The following is a 22481-nucleotide window of genomic DNA, read 5'->3' on the forward strand; positions in this document are numbered from 1 at the left end:
AATGAGAGAATGAAACAGAAACGGACCCATTTACTTGCAGGATAAATTGAGGTGGTTATTTTGTTTGTTTTTGTTTTTGTTTTAAATTCTCAGGTTATTCAAGCAGATTTTTTTATAATAGGAACTTAAAAAAAACTGGCTTCCACCCATCTAGTTTGGACTTTCAACATCCCATAAAACCATCCAAAACAAATGGGTACTATTGGTATTTTTGTGAAACCCTATTTTATCATACATCTGCCTGGTTTTGGCTACTCTATTCCTTTCAAATTGCCGAAGTACCAGTGTTTTGAAACAAAATATAATATATAGTGCTATTTCTCTCTTCTTTCATTGGGTATAGGAATAGCTAAGGTAGTAAACAAACAGGATAAAGACTTGCAAAGCCATCAAGCAAATATCATTCCTACCTCCAGTCTGGTCCTGTCCACATCCTTGGGCAATTTCACACGAACTCGATTTGTTACAATAAGTGTCTCATAAGGATAAATCTGTTAAAAAGACAAGAGCATATGAACTCCAGCCAAATCTGATTCTGGTATGTGGAAATGACAGCATGGGAGACTTACTAATTTCAATGGTACAAACTTGCATCCTCATTTGACAAATATTTCACTGGATCAAAATTGACAAAATAAAGTTAAAAAAATAAAAATAAAAAAGGAACACATATAACCTTGCTAGGAAGTGCTGAATCTGATTGTTCTTCCAGTGTTGGAAAAGCCCTTCTTACCTTGTATTCTGCAAGAGAACGAGAATAGGTTCACAGTTTAGAATTCATTGGCTTCTTTCAGAGTGACCATAATGAACATTTAGTTACGTTAGCAACTGGGTATCCTGCTATATTTCTCTTATGGTTTTCAATAGTTATTGGATAGCTACATGTGTTCGAAGAATTTGACTCTAATGGTCTGAATGCATATAGAATTTTTTTAAGCCCCCAAAACCAAAGCTTATTACAGAAAATCCATCTCTTGCTGCCATTCAGTAACTATGTCTGGTAAAATTGGGAATTTTGTGTACAGTTCAGTCAGACTGTCATCTGAAAATCCTGCCCATATTTTTCTTTACTGAAAACAGTTACAATGTTTGGACAATTATAGGCATGTCATTTTGGGAACATACATGAAAATCATCAAGCTAATACAGTACTCCAAGATGCCAACATCCCACACCTTGACTGACTGCAGTAGAAATAATGATAGCAAAGAGAACACAGTAATTTTATTTTATTTTATTTTATTTTATTTTTTTTTGAGGGAACTGCTCATGGATCTGAACTAATACAAAAGTATTCTAGTTAGGCCAGTGTTACTAAATATGACTACCATATGGTCATCTATTATCATATATGATAATGATTAAATGTGACCAGGATTGCCAGTATGTTTTCATAGACATTTTTATGATCTGAAATGAAAATCAGAGATAAGTCTATTTTTCAAAATCTACACTGCCAGCTACTAAGACAAAGGTTTCTATCAATACAGAGCCATCAAGTAAAGCACTGGAGTAAGATTAAAAAAAAAAAAAAATTAAACGACTTGGAAACAAAATCCTTCTCATCTCCATCAGAAGGTGCATGCTCCTAAACTTCTCAGTTCTTTTGAAAATTCCAACCAACTTCCATGTTAAGCTCACAGTCCTCTTAAACTGTTATATAATAAAGTAATATAAAGAAATTCTGCTTTTTAAATTCTGTACATTTCAGCACCATTGTAGGACAAACAAGAAGCACAATGAATGTTTGTGCTGTTTTTTTTCTTTCCCAATCAGATAATCTAATCAATCCTTCAAGACATAAGATTTTTCCTCTCTTTGATATGAGAACACCACCTGCTCAGCAAAGAGAACCACTGGGGCTTTTTGCACATATTCAGGACACTGGCATAGACTCAACATTGTTACACCACTGTATAATTCAGGACGTCAGTCAGACCTTTATATTCAATCAGATAAAAAGTAGATTCCCTGTAATGAATATGTTACTGAGCTGGTTCTGTACCATCATTACACAAACCATGTGAAGATAACAGCGCAGTAACCCTCTGGGCAAGAGGTAAACAAGCATCCCCAAAGGAAAAATACACGGAGTGGAAATGCTACTGCAATGTACCTTTCATCCCCCAGCTCGCCTCCTGGTCTGTTTCATATTGGCCCATATGTTCAGGCTGGAAGAGAAGAAAAGAAGCAATGTAACTCCAAAATACACACAGACACAGACACAGAGTATCCCTCTGCACATTGTTGAGAGAAAAAGGAGAAGACAAGTGGTACCAGAAAATCAAGATAAAGATCCTTCCGTGACAGAAAGCAAATGAAGTTTCATTAGAACTTGACCTAATGCTCAAAGAGGGTATCCAGAGTGCACACAGCACCCATCAATCTAGAGGAACTGAAAGGAGCTCTGCCTGAAGCAGAGGATGGAATGTCGATGGGTGTGTGTCAAACTGGGACTCACTGCATGTGCAGTGTACTGCCTAGACAATACATTTCCATAACCAGAGAATGCTGGCATGTGACTGTCAGAGAGGCAGCTACACAGTCTTATCAATCTTATCTAGTCCCAGTGTCTTTTTTCTTTGCTGGCAAATGCTGTCATGATGATAAATATTACAGGAGACCTGAAAGGTACCAAAACTTTTTTGTTGCTGTTGCTTCTCAGAGTTTTTTTCACCTGTTAGGTACACATTGTACCCACAACTAGGCTCATAAGAAACTGCAAGGCTCCTTATTGTTTGCTTTTATTATATGATGCATTACTAGGATGGTTGATTCAAAATAACCACAAATACTGGTATAAGCCTACAATACAGAGTGGAGCCACTCTGAGAAGAATTTTCGTCTAAAGGATTTGATCATTTTCAGCTTTCCTGTAGCTCTCAGATACTAGGTTGTACCTTATAGATGGGACAAATGCTGCCACCTGCTGCTTTCACATCACATTACATGGCTTAAGCCTGCAAAAAGTACACCAAGCACTCCACCTGCGTTTTCTGATGGCTTTGGCTTCTAAATGGGGAGAAGTTTATCTAGATCTTTCCAAATTCATAAATCTAAGTTGTTTAAGTTGTGTTGCTACTGATTTCTTCAGAAAGGAATTCAAGCAGTCAGGTACTTGGAGCATCAACAGGCACAATTAGTCATGTAATATTAATTAAAAGGGATGGAGACTTCAGTAACTACAAAAAAATCAGTTTAGGTGCTTTCTGACAGTTACTTGCTTGTAGCTTCTTCTAATAACCTTCAGTTTAATTCATACTGGGGGAGTTTAATCCCACCCACATGGCTGAACAGTCCCACATCTTTCAATATTTCCTCAAAAGGGAGCATCAGGCCCCCCATAATCTCTGTAGCCCTCCACTGGAATTTCTCTAGAAGCTCCCTGACTTTCTTGAACTGAGGAGCCCGGAACTGATAACATTACTTCAGATGTGGCCTCACAAAGGCAGAGTAGAGGCAGAAGATCACCATCCTCACCCTGCTGCCCACGCTCTTTTTAATGCACACAGGATGCCATTGGCTACAAGAGCTCACGGCCACCAGGACACCCAGGTCCTTCCCCACAGAGCTCCTTTTCAGCATATCAACCTCTAACCTATACTGATGCATGCAGTTATTCCTCCCCAAGTGTAGGACTTCACATTTGCCCTTGTTGAACGTCATCAGGTTCCTCTCTGTCCAACTCCCATGCCTGTCCAGGTCTCGCACAGCCTTCTAGGGTCAGCAAACCCTCCCAGCTTTGCATCATCAGCAGACTTGCTGAGTGCGCATTCTATCCCTTCATCTAGGTCACTGATGAAGATGCTGAACAAGATTGATTCCCTGGGGAATACCACTAGTTACAGGCCTCCAGCCAAACACTGCACCACAGATCACAAGCCTCTGAGCTCGGCCAGTTGGCCAGATCTCAGTCCACCTCACTGCCCACTCATCTTCCTAAGCTTCCTCACACGGATGCTGTGGGAGACAATGTCAGACGCCTTGCTGAAGTCGAAGTAAACAACATCCACTGCTGTCCCCTCATCTATCCCAGCCATGACATTACAGAAGGCTGCCAAGTTGCTCAACCATGATTTCCCCTTGAATCCATGTTCACTACTCCTGGCATCCTTCTTTTCTTCCACCTGCTTGGAGATGGCATCCAGAACAAGCTGCTCCATCATTTTCCCAGGGGTGGAGGTGAGGCTGACTAGACTGTAGTTTCCCACTTTCTTACTCTTTTTAAAGATGGAAGTGATGTTGGCTTTCCTCCAGCACTCAGGCAACTCTCATTGCTCCCCTCTGCCTTGTATGTCTGTGTGTGTATATATATATGTATTTATATATATATACATATTTAAGAAATGCTACAGATATGAGCTCTCCACCTTCGCTCTAAGATCATTACTTGTGTAATTAAAGGCTTAACCCTCTTTATCATTAATTCAAGATATACTGTGGTCTCTTAATATGCATAGACTGTATATTTTGGACCTTAGTTGGTTTTGGGAGGAGATTCAAGATTCCTAATGCTCATGCCAGACACAGCTTTTTTTAAAACAAAAAGCTCCTGACTCCTGCAGACAGCGTATTTCTCTCACAGGTTGGTCAGGCAGGGTTGGTAGCCAAAACACCTGTGAAGCATTATCACTGTGTAAATTTTTATCTACTTTTCTATTTATGATACGCTATTATTTGGAAAATACATTTAACTGTATACCTACCTGATGCAAGCCATTCCTTCCATAGCCAGGTAGAGAAGTAGATTTAGAATATGGAAATCCTGTAAAAGACATGATAGACAACTCCATCATTTGTGATACACAGTAATATTTTTTGTGTAGTCCTTTATAATCTACAAAAACCCAGGAAATCAGGAAAATAGACAGAAATAGCAATTGCAAGATAACTATGTATAACCTAGTCATGGGATGAAGTACAGCTGAGTAGTGCTCATCTTTTCTCTCTGCATCATGTACATGGGTACACATAACAACATCTGTAAATCACAGTGCATAGGATGCAATCACTGTAGTGGGCACAACAACAGAAGATTTGTGAGACTCACTTTGCGGAAGCATCATGAAGCTGCATAATGCAAAACGGATTTGAGAGCTTGTAACATCTCAGCTCTCCAACTCAGTGCTAAACCAAAACTTGAAAAAAGAGGCACCATTATTTTAGAGTTATTCCACTTCTTACCATGATGTTTGTGGTCTATTTTGGGGTTTGTTTTTTAAAAGATAAGGGTTGGTATCTCACCAATCAGGAAAAAAAAAGAAACCAACAAGAAATTAACTTACATATTTTGCATTTCTACTACTTCATTAAAATGTAAATGAAAGTACTGCAGTGGAAATAAGTAAAAGGACAAATGCTGAAGGGAAAGTTCTAAGATAGATAAAATTCAGAAAGTGACGTTACTATGAACAAATTGGATCTAGTACAATGCAGAAACTACAATGTCAGAAGGAAACAACTGAAATAGTCGGAGGGAAAGAGCTGAACTGCCTTATTTTTACCACCCGAGTTTAATAAGAAAGTTTGGATGATCACTTTGTCAGTAAAGGTACAAACAGTGTTTCAGACCAGACTTTGGTTTATAAAAAATAATGATGTATAGAAGTGATAATATGAATGAGTTTATACTAAACAGAAGATAAATAAAGGTTCTGTAATAAGCATTCTTGACTCCAGTACAGGAAAGTTTGATAACTTGAGGCAAAGAGTTAGGAGAAGTAAGTTAGCTCAGAGAACTGCATGTACAAGGCTACTTTCTGCCAAAAATGTTGGCAATTTGTGTCCAAAGGGGAATGCGGGAAGGGAATCCAGACACTACTGGATTAATAAGTACCCTAAGGAGATTATTAGGAATAAGTGTACAGAAAGAAAAAACAAAAGATGGATCAGCACAGCGCTCACGGTATGCTGAGATAAAGTGAGAACTGCCAGGAGTCAAGCTGAGTTAAACATTGAAAATGATATTAAAACAAATAGCAAAAGGTTTTCCAGCTATCTAAACAAAAAGAGAACAAGGAAAGAAGAAATGGGATCACTGTGTCACTACACAGGAGAGGGGAAGGGGAACCTAGGTGGGGCTCCAACACTAGAAGAATATTTCACTTCAGCTTTCAGGAACAAATGCAGAGACAAAGTTCACACAATTAGGGTAGGCAAATTAATCACACTGTGATAGAGACATAATTCAAAGCACTCTGTAGAGGAAGCTGATAAGCTCAAATAAAATTGGAAGATTAATTTAAATCGCTGAAGAATAGCAAGTACAATTTTATGCTTAAAAAAAGATGCTCAGTATCTATCAGTTTGTTTCCAAGAGAAAACTTTAATAAAGACCAAATAAAAACATGGAAGTAAACAGAAAATCAGTTATATTCATGTTGATTTTGATTCATTTAATACAAGTTAAAGACAGTGCGAGAGTCCCCTGCTAGCTCTCTTCACTAAAAGAAATGACTTCTGTGCAAAATAAATTTTACTGGAATTCATCTAATCAGATATCATTAAAATCAGATATTGCTGCAAAGGAAATTAAAGTAAAACCAGAGGACATGAAGTTTTTATCAGAGAAATTATAGGGCACGTAAGGAAAAAATGAAATATGAAAAACAGGTAGTGAGAACTGAGCAGTGCTGAGAGAGAAATGTCAACATAAACTGGTGTTGAGTTGAAATCACCTAATATTTTCTCTAACAATCTGGACACCAAAAATAGTAATAGGCTAAGAAACTTGACTGTCTACACAAAGTTACAAAATATTGCAAATATAGAGGAAGATTGGGGTATCATAAGGATCTGGGACAATCTTAAACCTTAGAGAAATTGAAATGGGATGCAGTTTAATAATTCATGGGAAAACTCATGCACTTAGGGACTAATAAATATCCCACACTTCTACTATATAAGCTGAGATCTCATTATTTGGAGACAATAGGAAATCAGACAGGCTTAGTTATACAGCTCAATGATGAGGTGAGCAAGAGCTATCAAAGTGAGCTTAAAAATGATAGAAGTTCGAAATGTCTTGATACATTCCAAATATGGAAATAATTGCAATATCTCCAGGCAGTGACAGGACATCATGAAAGGATGTTCTGTTCAAGTGGGTTAAATTAAATTCACCAGACCTTTGGGCCTACAGGATAACTGGGACAACAGAAGTTCATCATAATCTAGCAAAATGAGGATAAAAGTAAAAGATGCTTTAGAGACATAATCAACTATCATCTGAGAAGTGGCATCAACTATGAGCAGAACTTCTTTTGCTGGCCCCACTGGGGGCTCGCATGTATAATACAAGGACGGAGTGGTGAATTAGATGAATCATTTCTCTCTTTTTGGAAACTAGAAATCTGTCATTGCTTGTTATCTGAATGGCAGCGACTGTAAAGGACAAAGAGTGTAACTGCCATCTGTATTCCTGCTTGGAAAAAGATGCCAGTGTTGAACATGAGTCTGGAGTTCAATTTCTTGGCATTTTGGCTACAGAGAGGTTGAGTGGGATTTGTTCCATCACCAAATAGTCTTTCAAAGTTATCATGAAAAGATGCTCTAAAGCAAAGAGCCTAATTTGAAAACAAACAGTTCACTTCAGCACACAGCAGCTCAAGCGTTGTGTTCCAGGCTGCCAGGATTGAGCCACATCCACAGGCACAAGCGACATGTGGTTGGCTGGAAAAAACCTTAGAGGTGAATTAAGCTGAAAGAGCTCAGATTCATCAAGAAAAGAACCAGTGACTCCAGTGTGAAAAAGCATCTCTTTCACTTAGCATCTCTTTCTCTAGAACTTATTATTTATGTTATTATTTACATGAACTTTTTACTTTCCTGTTTCTTTATTTTTATTATAATGGTAAAATACAACACCAACATCCACCAATCACATACTGTAGCTCAGTATCGTAACAAACTACAGTTGTATATTTATAAATTTATTTTTTTTTAGCAACTGGCCAAATCAAAGCACTCTTTCCTCTAATTAAGTGTTATCTGAACTTCAGCAATTACGTGATATAGCTACTGCTTCTTCCAATATGTCATTCACTCTAGCCTGGATATTGTGAGGTTGTCTTTCAGTACTTCAAGTACATATCAACAGTGAGAGTTATAAACCTGGTTAGATGTCTGCCTTCCTGACTATTTGAAACAATGACTAATGGTAAAATATAAACTAGTAAAAATGTCTGCATACAGAAATAAGACAATGCACATGGATATAAGGAGATGTTGCCACTATATCTTAGTCTTCAATCAGGCTGAATACAAGCAAGTTCCACTCTAGATACCTGCCACACAAGCCCAAATATATTATTTTGGACACATAGCTAGAGAGATGTGACTAAATATCTCCTAGAGCAGAATAACACTTCTTTGATTTGCTCATAGGTTGGACAAATGAATGCAGAGATATTTGCATTGTATGTTTGCATACATAGCCAGAGGTTCACAGTCTGATGCCTGCTAACTTCTCCATTCTCTATGTAATAATTTTGCACCAAACCAATATTTGCAAAATTTATTTTCTCTGATTCTAACTATGCCACAGAGATGGGGCTAAATGTCAAAGCTAGAAATCTGGGCATTCTCAACCATACATGCAATAGGTAGAGAAGCTACTGTTTACATCCTAATGACTATGCAAATTATAGGTGTTAGCTGCATAGGTGATCAGACCTAAGGCTTTCCTTGCACAGGATATGCAACAAAATATCATGCAATGTTTGACGATGACTAAGGAATCAAATCCCTTCAGGTTAGACCAGTGTGACTGATTACCCAAAATGACTTCTCTTATTTATCTTGTTACACACTTGTGACAGACTTTGCATCATCTGTTTTTCCTCTTCTTTGCATAGCTAAGCCATAATTTCCTTAATAGAAGTTGATGGAGCCAGCTATCACATTACCAAAATGCCCACAAGACTGACATACTGGCCTTGCTGCCAGACATGCCTCACATTGGATGCATTCTTTTGGAAAACTGCTTCCCCAGCTTGTTCACCCCAGATGACCTGCTACTGCTGTATGGCATAAAATGGAGGATGCAGGGAGAGAAATGTCCCAATTATCTGTCAAAATTCACTTAAGCTATTTTTCATCATTTTCACAATGTAAAAGTATAGTTCAGACCTGATGACCATTTTCTACATCTCATGCTCTTCTGAAATGCAGAGGAAAGAAACATGTAGAATGTTTTGTGATTTTTTGTTTTTGTTTTTTTACTGTAGTCTTTAGAGCAGTTTTCAGAAACAAAATCTCTCCATTATTCTACCTGGTTACTCAATATCAGGAAGGTCTCTGTCAGCTTACAGCTGTGACTACAAAAGATATAAAAACTCCTGTTCTAAATTAGTCTGGAGCAAGTGCTCCTTATGCTTTATTGTGATATTGAAAAAATGGCTCTACTAAGATACAAAATGCAAATTAATCCTTGATAGAATCTTTATGATACTACTGCCCTTTGTTTGTTGAAAAGAATTAGCATATACATAGGTGCCTTTATGTATTCATGAAGGGCAGGTTTTTGTTGTAAGGAAATTTTCCTCTCCAGGGGTAGAGATATATGATATCTTTATATAAACAATGGTCCTTCTTTCATTAGGAGAACTCTACAAATACTTTCAATATTGAAATTTGAAGATGCTGATTACTTAGAAGCCATAGCTAAACAAATATCTGTCATTATGATAGAGAAATAAGGAACAAAGCAAACCAGGGACAGCCTACAGCCACCTCCCTCTGCCCCACCCCTGTTGGCCATATACAGCTGCCCAGCATGCAGTACTCACGGGAGTACATGGCGGTGGTGCCCTCCTGTGCTCTCTGGAAGTTTTCTCTGTCAGTTCCAGGAGTAAGAGACAGGGATCGGGTATCTGAATCTGGGGAATTAGTTCTGGTGTCCAGATCCCCTTTCAGAATAAGCCAACTGGTCTTCAGCTGAAGAGAATAAAAGCCTGTTATAGGAGCCAGATTGAAGTCATGCCCTACATCACTTGCTAGCTTCTATGTTCTATGTACAGCCTGAACCAATGGTCACAGCCCCACAGCTACTAAAACTTTTAGCTTCCATCTGGGCTGAGGATAGTTTCTCTGTTAATTAAGTTGCCCACTCTGCTTCACTTCAGATTTGTTATGTCTCCTTCGTATCATCAATCCATTGTAACATTTTTCTTGTGTGTTAATGCACACCCTTCTATGTTAACACATTCACCAACACATGCAGAGATTCAATTAAAATCCTTGAATTTATTGCTACTGCTTTCTTTACCGTGAAATGCAGATTTTGAACAGTCTGGAAGAGAGATTATGCTTACTAGATCTGAAATCATCTTTTGGAAAGACCTAAAATCAGTAAGATTCATTTCGGATATATTAAGTAATACCTTGAAACATAACTATGTTTTATAAAAGAATTGCCTGAAGAAAAACAAACAACCTTTTGTTCTTTTTGGTTATTACCTTCTTGTTGTCCTGATCCAAACTTCCATCCTCCCCTTCTGATCTCCTTAGTGCTGAAAGATTAAATTTTTAAAAATTAAAACCGATAGAGCATTTTTGATTTCTGTTTTGACTGTTTTCACATTCTACATATTTTCAAAATATGAGAGAAAAAAAGCAATAAGAAAACTTGAAATTGGGCAGAAACTGGATCCGCAGAGCTATGGTGTCACAGAATTACTTAACATTTGGAAAAAATTATGGGAATACTAATGCTATAGGCGTGCAGTAAATGCAGAAAATCCACTCTTGCTGAATTTTTTAAGCTATCATTTTAGGAAGAAGCTACTTTTGAGGAATGGCAGGTGGTAAAAAGTCAAGATTGTAACTTAGGGACAGATTCAGGAGTAAATCATGGCTCCATTCTTCTTTGTTACCATGATTAAGAAAGTACATGTGGTTATTTAGCTATTTGGAGGTCTGCACATCCGGGCCTTCCACTTTCTTCAGTAAGACAAGCAATGATGGCGAAGAAGATAAGTACAAATTTGGCATTACCTCTTCATGACACTGCTAGAAAGTTGTGTCAGTACAGTGAGAGTGAAGGACAGCAGGTAAGGATGAGCTGCTGATGTGCCCCACAGAGCTGCATCAAGTCTTAGATAAAGCAAAGGAGGTCTTAAAATTCACAATTCTGTTTCTCATCTATATTCTTTCTTCAAGAGCCTCTGCTCTTGAAAGAAAATATTTACCTGTTGTTTCATTCTCTGTGACTTTCCAACTTCCTGAGGAGAAAATCTCGACACTGAAAACCTAAAAGCTACAGGATAGTTCCCAACCACTAAATGTGCTCTTTTCCTGAGCTTCTCTTTACCAAAGTATCATACCAGAGACTGATTTACACCTCAGATAGAATTTTACAGAAAGTTTTTGTAACAAATTTCACACTATTTCAGATAACTTCCCAAAATCTAAATGCCTCTTTCCTTTATATCACTTAAAGCTGTTGAGTGGAGTAAAACAACTGGAGTAATGCAATGATGTAGCATAATTTTAAATCCATGTGAGGTTATAACAAGGGGATTGTCTGCAATATCTGAGTTCAAGGGTAACACAAGAGCCCCATGAACCACAATGTAGCCAGAAAAATATATTTATTAATAATTAAAGTAGCATGATAATATTAAAGATTAGACTGCTCAAAGACAGTGCTACAACACTCCCAGCTAGCTGGGAACAACTCTCCATTTTTCCAGCTAGCAAGTTGGCTGAGGATCTTCCCTGCATCCAAACAACACAGGAGAAAGGCCACCACCATCAGTAATTCAATGTTCTTCTCTTTCTCTTTCACACTATGCAGCTCACATCCAGACCCTTCACTGGTAGTGTCAAGAAGGTGATACTTTAAGAAAGCAAAATTTTCCTTTTTTACTTTGTAAAAATCTATTGGTTAGAGGTCAAAAATCTTTAAATGCAGAGTTTTGTGGGTTTTTTTTTTTTCTTTTTTTCCACAGTGTAATGTGGCAAAACAAAGCTGAGTCATAAAATTAAGTGTTATGAAAAAATTCAGTTTTCATAGTTAGCTAATGGCATCCTGACCAGGGCAACCTGGTTTTTTTTGTTTATTCATTCATTTATTTATTTATTTATTTTGTGGATTTTTTTTCTTTTTCAGATGGCAAGTTGCTTTTTTGAGAAAGAAATAGCAGAAATTCGAACCTGTGACATATGTGACAAACAAAAAAGCATGAAAAATTAAAGTGTCTATACTGCAAGAAGGTCTTAGACCTCTTTTTCTTACACTCTGGGTGCATACCTTATATCACAAGGTTATTTATGTGGATCTCAAAAAAGACCCATGTAGAGAACTGGATGCCTTTTTGCAAATTGTTTTTATAAAACACGTTGATATTTTAAAGAAAAGAAAATATTATAAAATAAAAAATATTATAAAATAAAAAATATATAAAAGCTTATTAAAAATTATAAAATATATTGATATTTTAAGGAAAAAAAAACCCACAAATTGAGATCAAAATGTTTTTCAGCGATTCTGTATGTTCCATGGGTTCATGAGATCAAATGACTTCCAAACAGCAGGACACCAAGGTTTTACATGGAGATCTAGAGGATTCCAACAAAAATCAACAGGACCCTACAAGGCCTGCTCCTCTCAACTTCCTGAGTGCTTCATGCAACACTTCATAGCAAATAAATCCATGCGGCCTGAATTTCACCAGTGCTGAGCTCTAGCTTCACAGGTACAAGGGGTACTGGGTTCTGCTGTGAGTCCCAGTGCAAACTTTATCTTTCACATGGTTCAGTGCTAATATTGCTGCAGAACAAACCTCCTATTGTTATTATTAACTTTGAACTCTGTTCAGATGTTTCTCAGATATCAATGCACCCAGATGGATGTCCATGCTGGCTGTGGCACACTCCATTTTCTGACTCCAGCTCTCACCTGATCTCTCCTCTGAGCCACTTTTCCCATCACCTTTTATTTTTTTCATTCTGAAATTTAGTGTTTAAAATAGAAACACAGAAGCTGTAGCAAATCTGTTGGGCACTGCTGTAACTGAAACTGTTCAAAGCCAAATGTCTTGGAAAAGCTCCATGCACTTTTTGTTTTAAAGAGCATTTTTGTACTTGTTTGTTCAAACTTGGTCTCTTCAACAAAGGAATGTTCCCTGGCTCCCTTTCAGCATGCACTGGCTCAGTGTCCTTTTAGCTTGAGGAGCTGACTCATCAGTTGCTCATGTGTTCATGCTTTAGCAGAAAGATTTATACAACATCTGCTGGCAGTTCTTAACTGCATATCTCACTAAGAACTCACATAAAATACCTGGCTTGGAGAAAAAAAAAAAAAAAAGCTGCTGTTTAGAAACTTCGCAAACGAAAAATATCAGTAAAATTAAATGACACAGCCAGAACGTAGGAGATCACAACCATATCATCAGCTTGTAACTGTTGCTGAAACTATGCTGATTTACACCACACCAAGTTCTGACACTTATTTTCTAACTTCGCCTTCACTCTTTCCAAACATCACTGTAATATTCAGTGCTTTCCTTTGTCAAATATTTTTTTTTTTGCTCAGCTTGAGAACTTACCACAAATGATTTGTGTATCTAAAGAGTTTGTGGATAGCATGACATCAAGCATTAAAACAAACAGATGATAGATTTTTCTCTTGGAGGTAACATTAGTATGACCAAGATTAGGATACTGTGAGCAGATAAAAAATCTATCTAAAGTGCACTGAAACATCATCAAGTCTGACTTTGTTCAAAACCATACCCAGAACAACCACAAAGGTCATCTAAATATTGATGACTTGAATGTGCAATTACTTGAGCATGAAAGATTTTGGTTACAATAAATAAAAAGTCTGCAGGCTGACTCCCCCATACCATTTGTCCATATTCTTTCTACTCCTACCCTATTGGAACCAAACTAGAATTTCAATCAAAACAGAAGTGCCATTTTCCATGAAAAGTAATATTAAAAAATTAATTTAAAAAAGCTTATTTTTGACTATGCTGATCAAGTACTTTAAAATCAGCCCTCTGTTAACCACAACAGGAAAATGTTTTAAATATATTTTCCTTGTTCTAAACATGAGGCCAGTGATGTATCTGCAGTTTCCCTAACCTTTCACTCATGGAAAGCTATCAACTGAGTATGTGAGAACAGATATGTGAGGCTTTCTTACTCTTGCATACAATGTGGGAAGCTTCTTTCCTCAGAAGGTGTTGGCGGAGATGACAGGATGGGAGAAGTTGCTCCAATAGAGACCTGCTACTGTCATGAAGAATGGCACAACTTCTATCTTGCTTTCATCAACAAAGTGCCTTTTTGCTGGGTTTACCAAAGGTTTTCCAATTGTATTTTGCCACCATTATCACCTACTAGATGCATTTCTAACTGTCATGGTGTGATTATATTAGATCTTAATACTATATCCTAGTAATATGAAGCTTGAAGATAAGTAGATATTTCATATAGAAGTTGGACTCAATGCTTCTTGTGAGTCCCTTCCAAATCAAGATATTCTATGACTCTATGGTGTACATCAGTTGTTAATAAACATTTGCTCTCCAGCGAAAGAGAAGTCAGAATTACTTGCAAAAACTGAACATTCCAAGGCATGGTGTGAATACAGGAGAGCAACTTCCTACATATAGATATTTTATTTCTTTCCACATATGAGAAAACTGCTTTTAAGTAAATATCTCCTCTAAATTACAAAGACAAGTCAAAATATCGTAATTCTAGTTTTAGAGAATTTACAGAATCTCTGGACATTATGTTATACGAAATGCTACGTCATTTTTCTGTTTTAGATTATGAGGATTTTGAGATAATGAAATGGAAAGAATACAGCAAACAATCACAAGCAATACGGATTTCTTTACAAATATACAGTGGAGAAAGTGCAACAGAGAAAAGCAGACTGTACCATGCTGTTTGTAGATAGGAGGTTTCCTATAGATGTTATCTTTTACGCCAGTGTCTGAAGAAGAGGAAAGAGAAAGGAAAGAATAAAAGAGTAAGCAAGCAGTTCAGACTATGCTGGTCTCATCTCCTCTCAACAACACTTAAATGCAAACACTTGAGGAAAGACGACAGATTACATCACTGATTTGTCTTTTAATGGTTATTATGTGAGAGTGAAGACTTACCCATCATGTTTATATATTTAAAATATTTAGGTAGTCTATGCCAATCTATTATATGAACCACCCTTATGTCCCTCAAAATGCTTTCAGATGCCTTGAATGCTGCACAACCAATATATACTTCTTAGAAAACAAAGATAAACTGCTTATACTTGTTACTATTTAAAAGAAAATTAATGTAATTGTAGAACAGACTACTGTAACAGTCACAATTGAAAAGGAACTGTTCCTCCATTAATTATAATAGAAGTACACAGTCAAATATAGATGTTTATACTACAAATGCCTAATATTCTTGTACAAATTTCGTATCATGACCACATGTTGAGTTGTATAGCTGACCTGGCCTTCCAGAAACTTTTGGAAAGCCTCTAGGGCAACAGTCCAGTGTTCCTGTATCATTCCCATGTTAGAAATATTTAGTACTACAGACCTGAGCAAATACAATTCCCAATCACGGTGTGCTCATAGAAACACTAATCCCAGAAGCTAAACGTAATTAAAAAAATAAAATTCCACTGGGCAGGTAGATGTTCTGTGCAGTCAAAAAACTAGGCAGTGTGGATATAAATTTGGAATGCTTGTAGCTGAATGTGAACTTGAAAACAGTATGTATACAAAGACAGTTACTGTGAGCTTCACGGGGCTCAAAATCTTTCAGTTTTCAATGTCTATATTAATATGATTCTCTAATTCAGAAAGTGGATGAATAAAGAAAAGAATAAAAAAAAAATCAAAACCTATGCAGCATTGGCAGTATAAATAATTGTTTCTTGGAGGCTTAATAACATGTGCTATCTAATGCAATTTTTAAATATATATAAACATGCAGCACTCTAATTCCTTTATTTCTGAGACCAAACTTAACAGTCAACAGATTTCACTCATGAATAGTTTTCTTCTCTTGCAGATCTAAGTTCACAAATCAATGCAAAAAAACAACCAAACCAAAACCAAATCCATTTAGAACAGAACAAACACGTGCCAGCAATTGAAGATCAAACGCTAGGCAGTGAATGCCTACCTGGAATATGGAAATGCCTAGGAGCCTGCTGATAGACAGAAGGTGAAGATTTGCTGTCTGAGTACATGGATAAGCTTGGAGTGCTCCGACCACTTTCACTGCCTCCAAGGGGAAGAGCAAAGAAAGCAGATACAAGAAAAAAAATGGAAAGCAAAGTAGAGTATTTCAAGCATAAAGGCTTATTCAAAATGACTTGTTAATCCAACAGTTTTAAATAAGTACGAAACTCATTATTTTTCAGTACAACATTTTGGCTCAATTGCCAAACATCTGAACAATGAATATCTGATAGATAATATCAGATTAAACTGCAGCCTCGCATCCTGTCTTTGAAACTAAAGCTCCTCTTTCAAAAACACTGTCATGAACAAAACAAACAGATAAGCACATCCACAGTCTTGTAATATGTTTTGCATAGCCTTACAAGTTTTTGAAAACTTTAATGCTATGTTTCATAGCCTGTCCTTAAAACTAGCAATGAAATAATTCAGTAGTATTTAAAATATCTCAAAGCAGGACTAGACCAAAAAACAGAAGTTATGGTTACATAAAATGCTCCTGCATATATCAGTAACAAAAATAGATGTTGAAATTTGGTCCTTAATCACAAACTTTCCCCACAGGTAACATGCCACAGCATTTTATATTTATGCAAACAAAGTTGGATTATCAAGTCATGGATCTATAATGCCATAGTCTGCCAAATTTGAAGATATGTACAATATTGATCTGTATACATTTTTTCACTCATTTTGTCAAATGTTCCCTAGGTGCCATTCATTTCCTCTTAGTTTATTTCCCCAAAGTACACTCTATGGCATTATAGTGCTGCTCAGCAAACAAAAAAGTAAAGCTCTACTTTTTTGGGACTTGTAAAATCCAGTTAATTTACAGCACTGTTAAGCAACTGGAAGCCAAACATGACATTTATTCTAACATGAAACAGTTGTTAATTTGCTGTTATTGTTTCAGTGTAGATGGAGCACAAATTTAATGGACACTAATGGTAAAATTATAGCAAGTTTTCTTGGGGGAAAGGAAGTGCAGCAGCTCAGAGAGCTAGATTTGTAACAGAGTTCCGCCTTCAGAAAGGAGAAGTTTCATACCATAAAACTACTGGATTACCATAGCAATCCAGGCTATGCCCATGGAGTGGGTGTCTGCTGAACCCTTGCCAGGTCTCTGTTGACAAGCAGTGGATGTATGGTCAATGATCTGTCACCAAGAACAGCCTGGACATATTCCACTAAAATCAATATGTAGAGCCACTGAGTTCAGGGGGAGAAGCAGGCCAGGTGAGATCATGACAATACACTAATGGATCAGCTCTGAATTTTGTGTCAGATATTTTCATAGCTGGTAAAAAAATCAAAATCAAAAGCCACTCAGCCATTAGCACTGCATACACAGGAACAGCAGCTTCTGATTGGAAAAAAATATAATCAGAACAGCCGAGAAATTGAAATTGCAAATGTGGAAGATGATGGCCTATGGTCCTTCCAAAAAGTAAGGGAAGAATTATGGAATTACTAAACATCTGGTAAACCACCGCCATTCTGCAGTCAGGTTGTCATCAGACAAGGAACAAGATGGTTATTCAGTTTCTTGATTCCTGCTTTACTCTTGGAAGGAAAGCAGTGTTGACAGATTTTCACTGCACATTTATTAATTCCTTCTTTGTTCCTTGCTGCTCATATTGCTTGGCCATCCCTACTAAGCAGAAGTCGTCTCCACTTCACTCCAAGTTTGAATACAAAGAATAGTAGTTTTTACTTAAGTAAAGTTCCTGACAACTCCAATAACCTTAAAAATCTTATAATGTCATTCATCCCACAGTTATGTTACTTTTTTTTTTTTTTAATTTAAAAAGAAAGTTTTCAAGTGACTTTCACAGTGTATTTATTCCTCATTTACTTAAAAATTAGCATAATATTAAAAACATATTTACATGTGATCTGCATGAATAACCACCTCCTTAAGCAACAATCCCAAGGTGCTAGTATTGCACTCCCATAGAATAGTTCTTCAGGGATAGAATATCAGTAGCACATTCAGGGTCTCAGGAGGAAACATGAATTAGGATGAATAAACTTGCAAGAAAACAGGAAGCAAATGCAAAACCAGATGACAACAAGTCTGCAAACTTCTCTATGCAAACATCACCTGTGTGGAGTAGTTTGCAGAGCTATCACTTGCTCAAAAGGGAAGAATTATGGCTGAAATGAAGGAAAAGGTTCTTCTAACAGTCCACTTCTACAAGCTGATGTACATTTAAATTATATTTAATTTTTTGCCACTGATTTGGAGAAACACAGAGAGTAGCTGTGATTCACTTTTTACATACAAAAGTATTTAATAAAAAATAAATGGAAGATCCATGTAGAACTTTCACATGTAGAAACTCCAGATAGCCACTTAATTTAGCCTATTTTAAATCTCTAAAATAAGGCTCCACCAAGAATCTGTTTCTTTCAAGGGTCTCCTGGTATACACTGAAGAACTTCAAATAAGGTCTCTGAGGAAATGAAACTACTGAAGAGAGCAGTGTTTCAGACTGTTGGTTTTGTCTTCTGCCACAAACACTGCAGGATGTGATCTGATCTCCTGGTCAATGCAGGGCAAAAACCCAGAACCACAAACTCTTCCCTGAATTTTGTTTAACTTGGAAAGAATCTGGAAAAGTTTACTTTGAACTTCAGCATCAACCACAAAGTCCTTCTTGTGTCTTTTGGCTACTGACAGGATAGGCTGCTCTTTGAACCCTGCGTGTGTACAGCCAACTGACCAGAGCTCAAACCATGCTCCCTTTCCATACTTCTCAAGGGACTGGGAGGAAAAGTGTAACACTGTTTATACCTCCTTCCTTGTTGGCTTTTCCTTATCTGAGAGGATGGGAAATTTGATAAGAAATTGCAGTAAGAGCTGTCTACATTCCCTGACTTGGATGTGAAAAATAAAGAGCATTGGCCTAATAAAGATGTCAGAAATTACTCCTGAAACTGGATCCCTTACTATCTGTTTGCACATGGAACATTAAGAGAGACAAAGTTTTTTGAAGTCCAGTGACTAACTCTCCTCAGGACTTCAAAGCAAATAAATGGAAGCTGTGGATCTACACTAGAAAGGCACGACGGTTACAGCGGTTTCCACCACGGTTTACGTAAGCATTTTTCCACTTAGCAGTCTCTGACTCCGTCACCTCAAGAGGAGGAATTACACCACATGCAGGTATTTGGGAGATCACATATTATGATTCTCTTGATAAAAAGCTGTTAAAGACATTTTGAAGACAAAAGACCTTAAAAGGGCACAACCAAGCATTTTATCTGCATGATAAAGAATAGCTAGTAATATCCTATTATGTTGTTTCATGGGAGCTAAATTACAGTGTATGGAACTAAAAACAGAAACATAGTCACATTACTTACGCTGAAAAATGATGAACTGTGCCCTTTCTCAGGAAGAATATGATACAAACTCAGTGAAATCAATAGAAAGATTCTAGCAATTTTTCATGAGAGTAGCAAAATTTCTACCAGAAGTTTAAATATTTTATCATTACGGTGGAAAGCTAGTTTTACAAAGATTTGTTCTAGCATTATAAACCAGTGTTGGTTTTTTTTTGATTGTGATTTCATTTTTTAAGAACAGAACTGGCAACATTCACCTCGGTCTAAAAGCAAAGCAACTGTTCTTATGACTCTGCTCTTCCCACATCAACCGCTTTGAAAAGAAAAAAAAACTACATTAATCTTTGAAAAACTTACCAAGATAAAAGAGTCTTTAGCTTAGTGAAAAGAATTCAGAAAACTTGAAGAGGAATTGAACTTGAAGAGAATCTTATGACACTGGTCTGGTGGTTGGCAACCCTGCAAATAGCAGGGGTTTGAAACTAGATGATCATTATGGCCCTTTTCAACCCAGGCCATTCTATGATTCTATGATATGATTCTGTGACTTTTTGGGATGAGACATTAACTCAGTGTAAAGCAGTGGTTAATATACACCTCTGCAGGGCTCAGAATTACCAATTACCTATAAATAAGAATTATAAACGTATCTGCCTATGTGATGAGTGCTGTGAAGCATTACAAGCTACTGCTTTGCAAAATATTTTAGCTCCTTGATAAAAAGTGTTGCAGAATTACAAAATATCAAAATTTTGATCACTGTTAATAAACGTATGGGGAGAAACAGCTGGGACTTGAGGATTTCGTCCTCCAAACAGCAGCAATTAGTAATTGCTGCTGCTCTGAGCAACAGCAGGTAGCACTGAAAAGAAACTCATTTTAGCAAGAATGCTGCTAAGCAACTGCAAGTGGGCTTCTGAATAACAGCTTTCAGTTCAGTGAAATCAGGCAACACAGCACACAGAAGAGGTTTTCTTACTCAGTACACTGGGTTGGATAATACTGCCCAAATTTAAGGGACACAGGAAAAAAAAAAAGTTGTTCAGGCTGTGCCTCAGGGAATAACAGGGTGTGTGAGTCAGCCTTCCAAAAAATGTGGGTGTGAGTGAGGGTTTGGGGGGTGTGGGAAGATGTTTTACAGGTAAACTTTGAACTTTGAAACGTTAACAACAGGATTAATCTAATCAGCTTTTCCCTCCAGAATTTTCTCCCAGGGATCTTATTTGGTGCAACCTAACCCTGATTCTGTTTCTATTCGTAGTGGTGAAATTCAACTGACTTTGAACAGAACTGTTTCTGGATACATTAGAGCCTAATCATTTTCTCCAAAGGCAATGAGCATCTGCAATTCATTTGAGTTTGTATTTTAGATGTTTGTAAGTCTGGTTCCTGAAGAGGATCACTTCCTTTTCTATAATGGTTACAAGGGCAAAAAGAATAGTTTTGCTTTATTAAATCCAATGGTACACAGGAATCAGGCATTTTCAGGCACTGAAAATGTCTGCCATTCATGTCTCCTCCCCAGTTGCATTGTTCCTGGAGAGATGGTAGTTAATGACTCTTCTTTCCTCTACTTACATAGCTAACTAAAAAACATTTTAAAAATAAAAAAAAATTAATAGCCTTTGGCCTGAAAGGTTCTTGGTATTCCTCAGAACTGCCTCCTAGTTGCAACATGGAAGCTATTAACAGTTAATATCTACTGGGGAAAAAAAGAATGACTAGGAGAATAGGCTCAGTTACTCTGCTTCACAGTATGTGGCACAGACTATTTGCTAATCAGTGCAGCTGTACTGATTAAACAAACTTTATATGGCAAGATTTCTGGTAATGCTGAAAATGATAAACATAATCCCTAAATGAAAATTGTAAGGTTAGATAACTGATGATCCGACACTGGATCCAATGTATAAGCTTATTATTTATTTGGTTTCACTAAAATCAGGTAAACACTATATTTTTTACAGTAAACAAGATTTAAAATTATTTCCCTCTCTTATTTTCATTACAAAATCTAATTCCTTCCCTCCACCCCTTCAAAATACACTTAACACTCACCAAAAAAAAAGCCAAAATAAAACATAATAATAAATTCAGGCCCACTCAGTTCTTGAAACTTACACAGTACATCAAAAAGCACTTGCACAAAATTAAGACAAATTTTATCCAAGTGGAAGCCATGCTTGCACAGACAAAAAAAGTGAAACACATCTGAATAAGTCTACAGTATCACAGCACGGTTTTGCATTCCTGGACCTTACCTTTGAAGAAAGGGATGTAATGATGTCTGAATGTAGATGTAGGGCTTGGGTGTTGGGGCAGGGAGATGCAGCTACTGGTACCAAGACTCTGAGTACCAGCTGGGGGCAACAGAGAGTAAGTGAAAATAAACTATTTAGTTCACTTACTGAAAGCCACAAATTACAATGCCATCCTTCTTTTTCAGGAACATTTTCCTCCAGATGCTTAGAAAACATACAGTTTTTGTTTAATATACAATCTTTTTCTTGTTCTGTCTAAGTGGCCATACTGTGTGTTGGCCAAAGGACACAGGATTTCAGTAGTTATTGCACAAAATGCTAATATAATGCATCAGAAAATATTCCAGAAAAGGCACCACAAAGAGCATTGCTGCTCTGAGGGAAATTCTGCATATTTCAAAGCTGCAAGAGGGAATGATATATGCTCATAATGGATCTAATGAAATGAAATGGGGAGAGCCTTTCCTTAGATGAAAAGACTTTTACAAGTGGGTCCAGTTCTCAGTGCCATTGGTGTACACTGGTAGGATTTAGTCCACAATGTACCAGGACACTCAAGCACACGGCTAATTTAAGCACTTGAAGAAACATCCTGAAGTTATCTCCGCTCTGAAAGTTAGACATGTGATTAACTACTTTGAAAAACATTCTCAGAAGTCAATTTTCT

The 22481-nt window shown here is 37.0% G+C and overlaps 1 protein-coding gene across 7 annotated transcripts in view; it reads right to left on the bottom strand.

Moving 5' to 3' along the window:
• ABLIM2 (actin binding LIM protein family member 2) overlaps positions 1 to 22481 on the bottom strand; it is a 140417-nt gene that overhangs the window by 17890 nt on the left and 100046 nt on the right. For 5 of the 7 annotated variants that reach the window (XM_090139712.1, XM_031588338.2, XM_090139711.1 and 2 more), the window contains 9 exons: positions 21815 to 21913; positions 16144 to 16245; positions 14900 to 14953; positions 10459 to 10511; positions 9789 to 9936; positions 4707 to 4765; positions 2117 to 2171; positions 677 to 741; positions 411 to 491 (listed from right to left, as the gene is read on the bottom strand). In XM_090139712.1, coding sequence (XP_089995838.1) covers positions 411 to 491; positions 677 to 741; positions 2117 to 2171; positions 4707 to 4765; positions 9789 to 9936; positions 10459 to 10511; positions 14900 to 14953; positions 16144 to 16245; positions 21815 to 21913 — 716 coding nt within the window. The remainder of the gene's footprint in view (positions 1 to 410; positions 492 to 676; positions 742 to 2116; positions 2172 to 4706; positions 4766 to 9788; positions 9937 to 10458; positions 10512 to 14899; positions 14954 to 16143; positions 16246 to 21814; positions 21914 to 22481) is intronic. The other 2 variants (XM_090139710.1, XM_031588332.2) reach the window with 2 other exon arrangements.

The sequence above is a fragment of the Phasianus colchicus genome, chromosome 4 (assembly GCF_987193195.1).
Source record: "Phasianus colchicus chromosome 4, bPhaCol1.hap1.1, whole genome shotgun sequence".
Classification (NCBI taxonomy): domain Eukaryota; kingdom Metazoa; phylum Chordata; class Aves; order Galliformes; family Phasianidae; genus Phasianus; species Phasianus colchicus.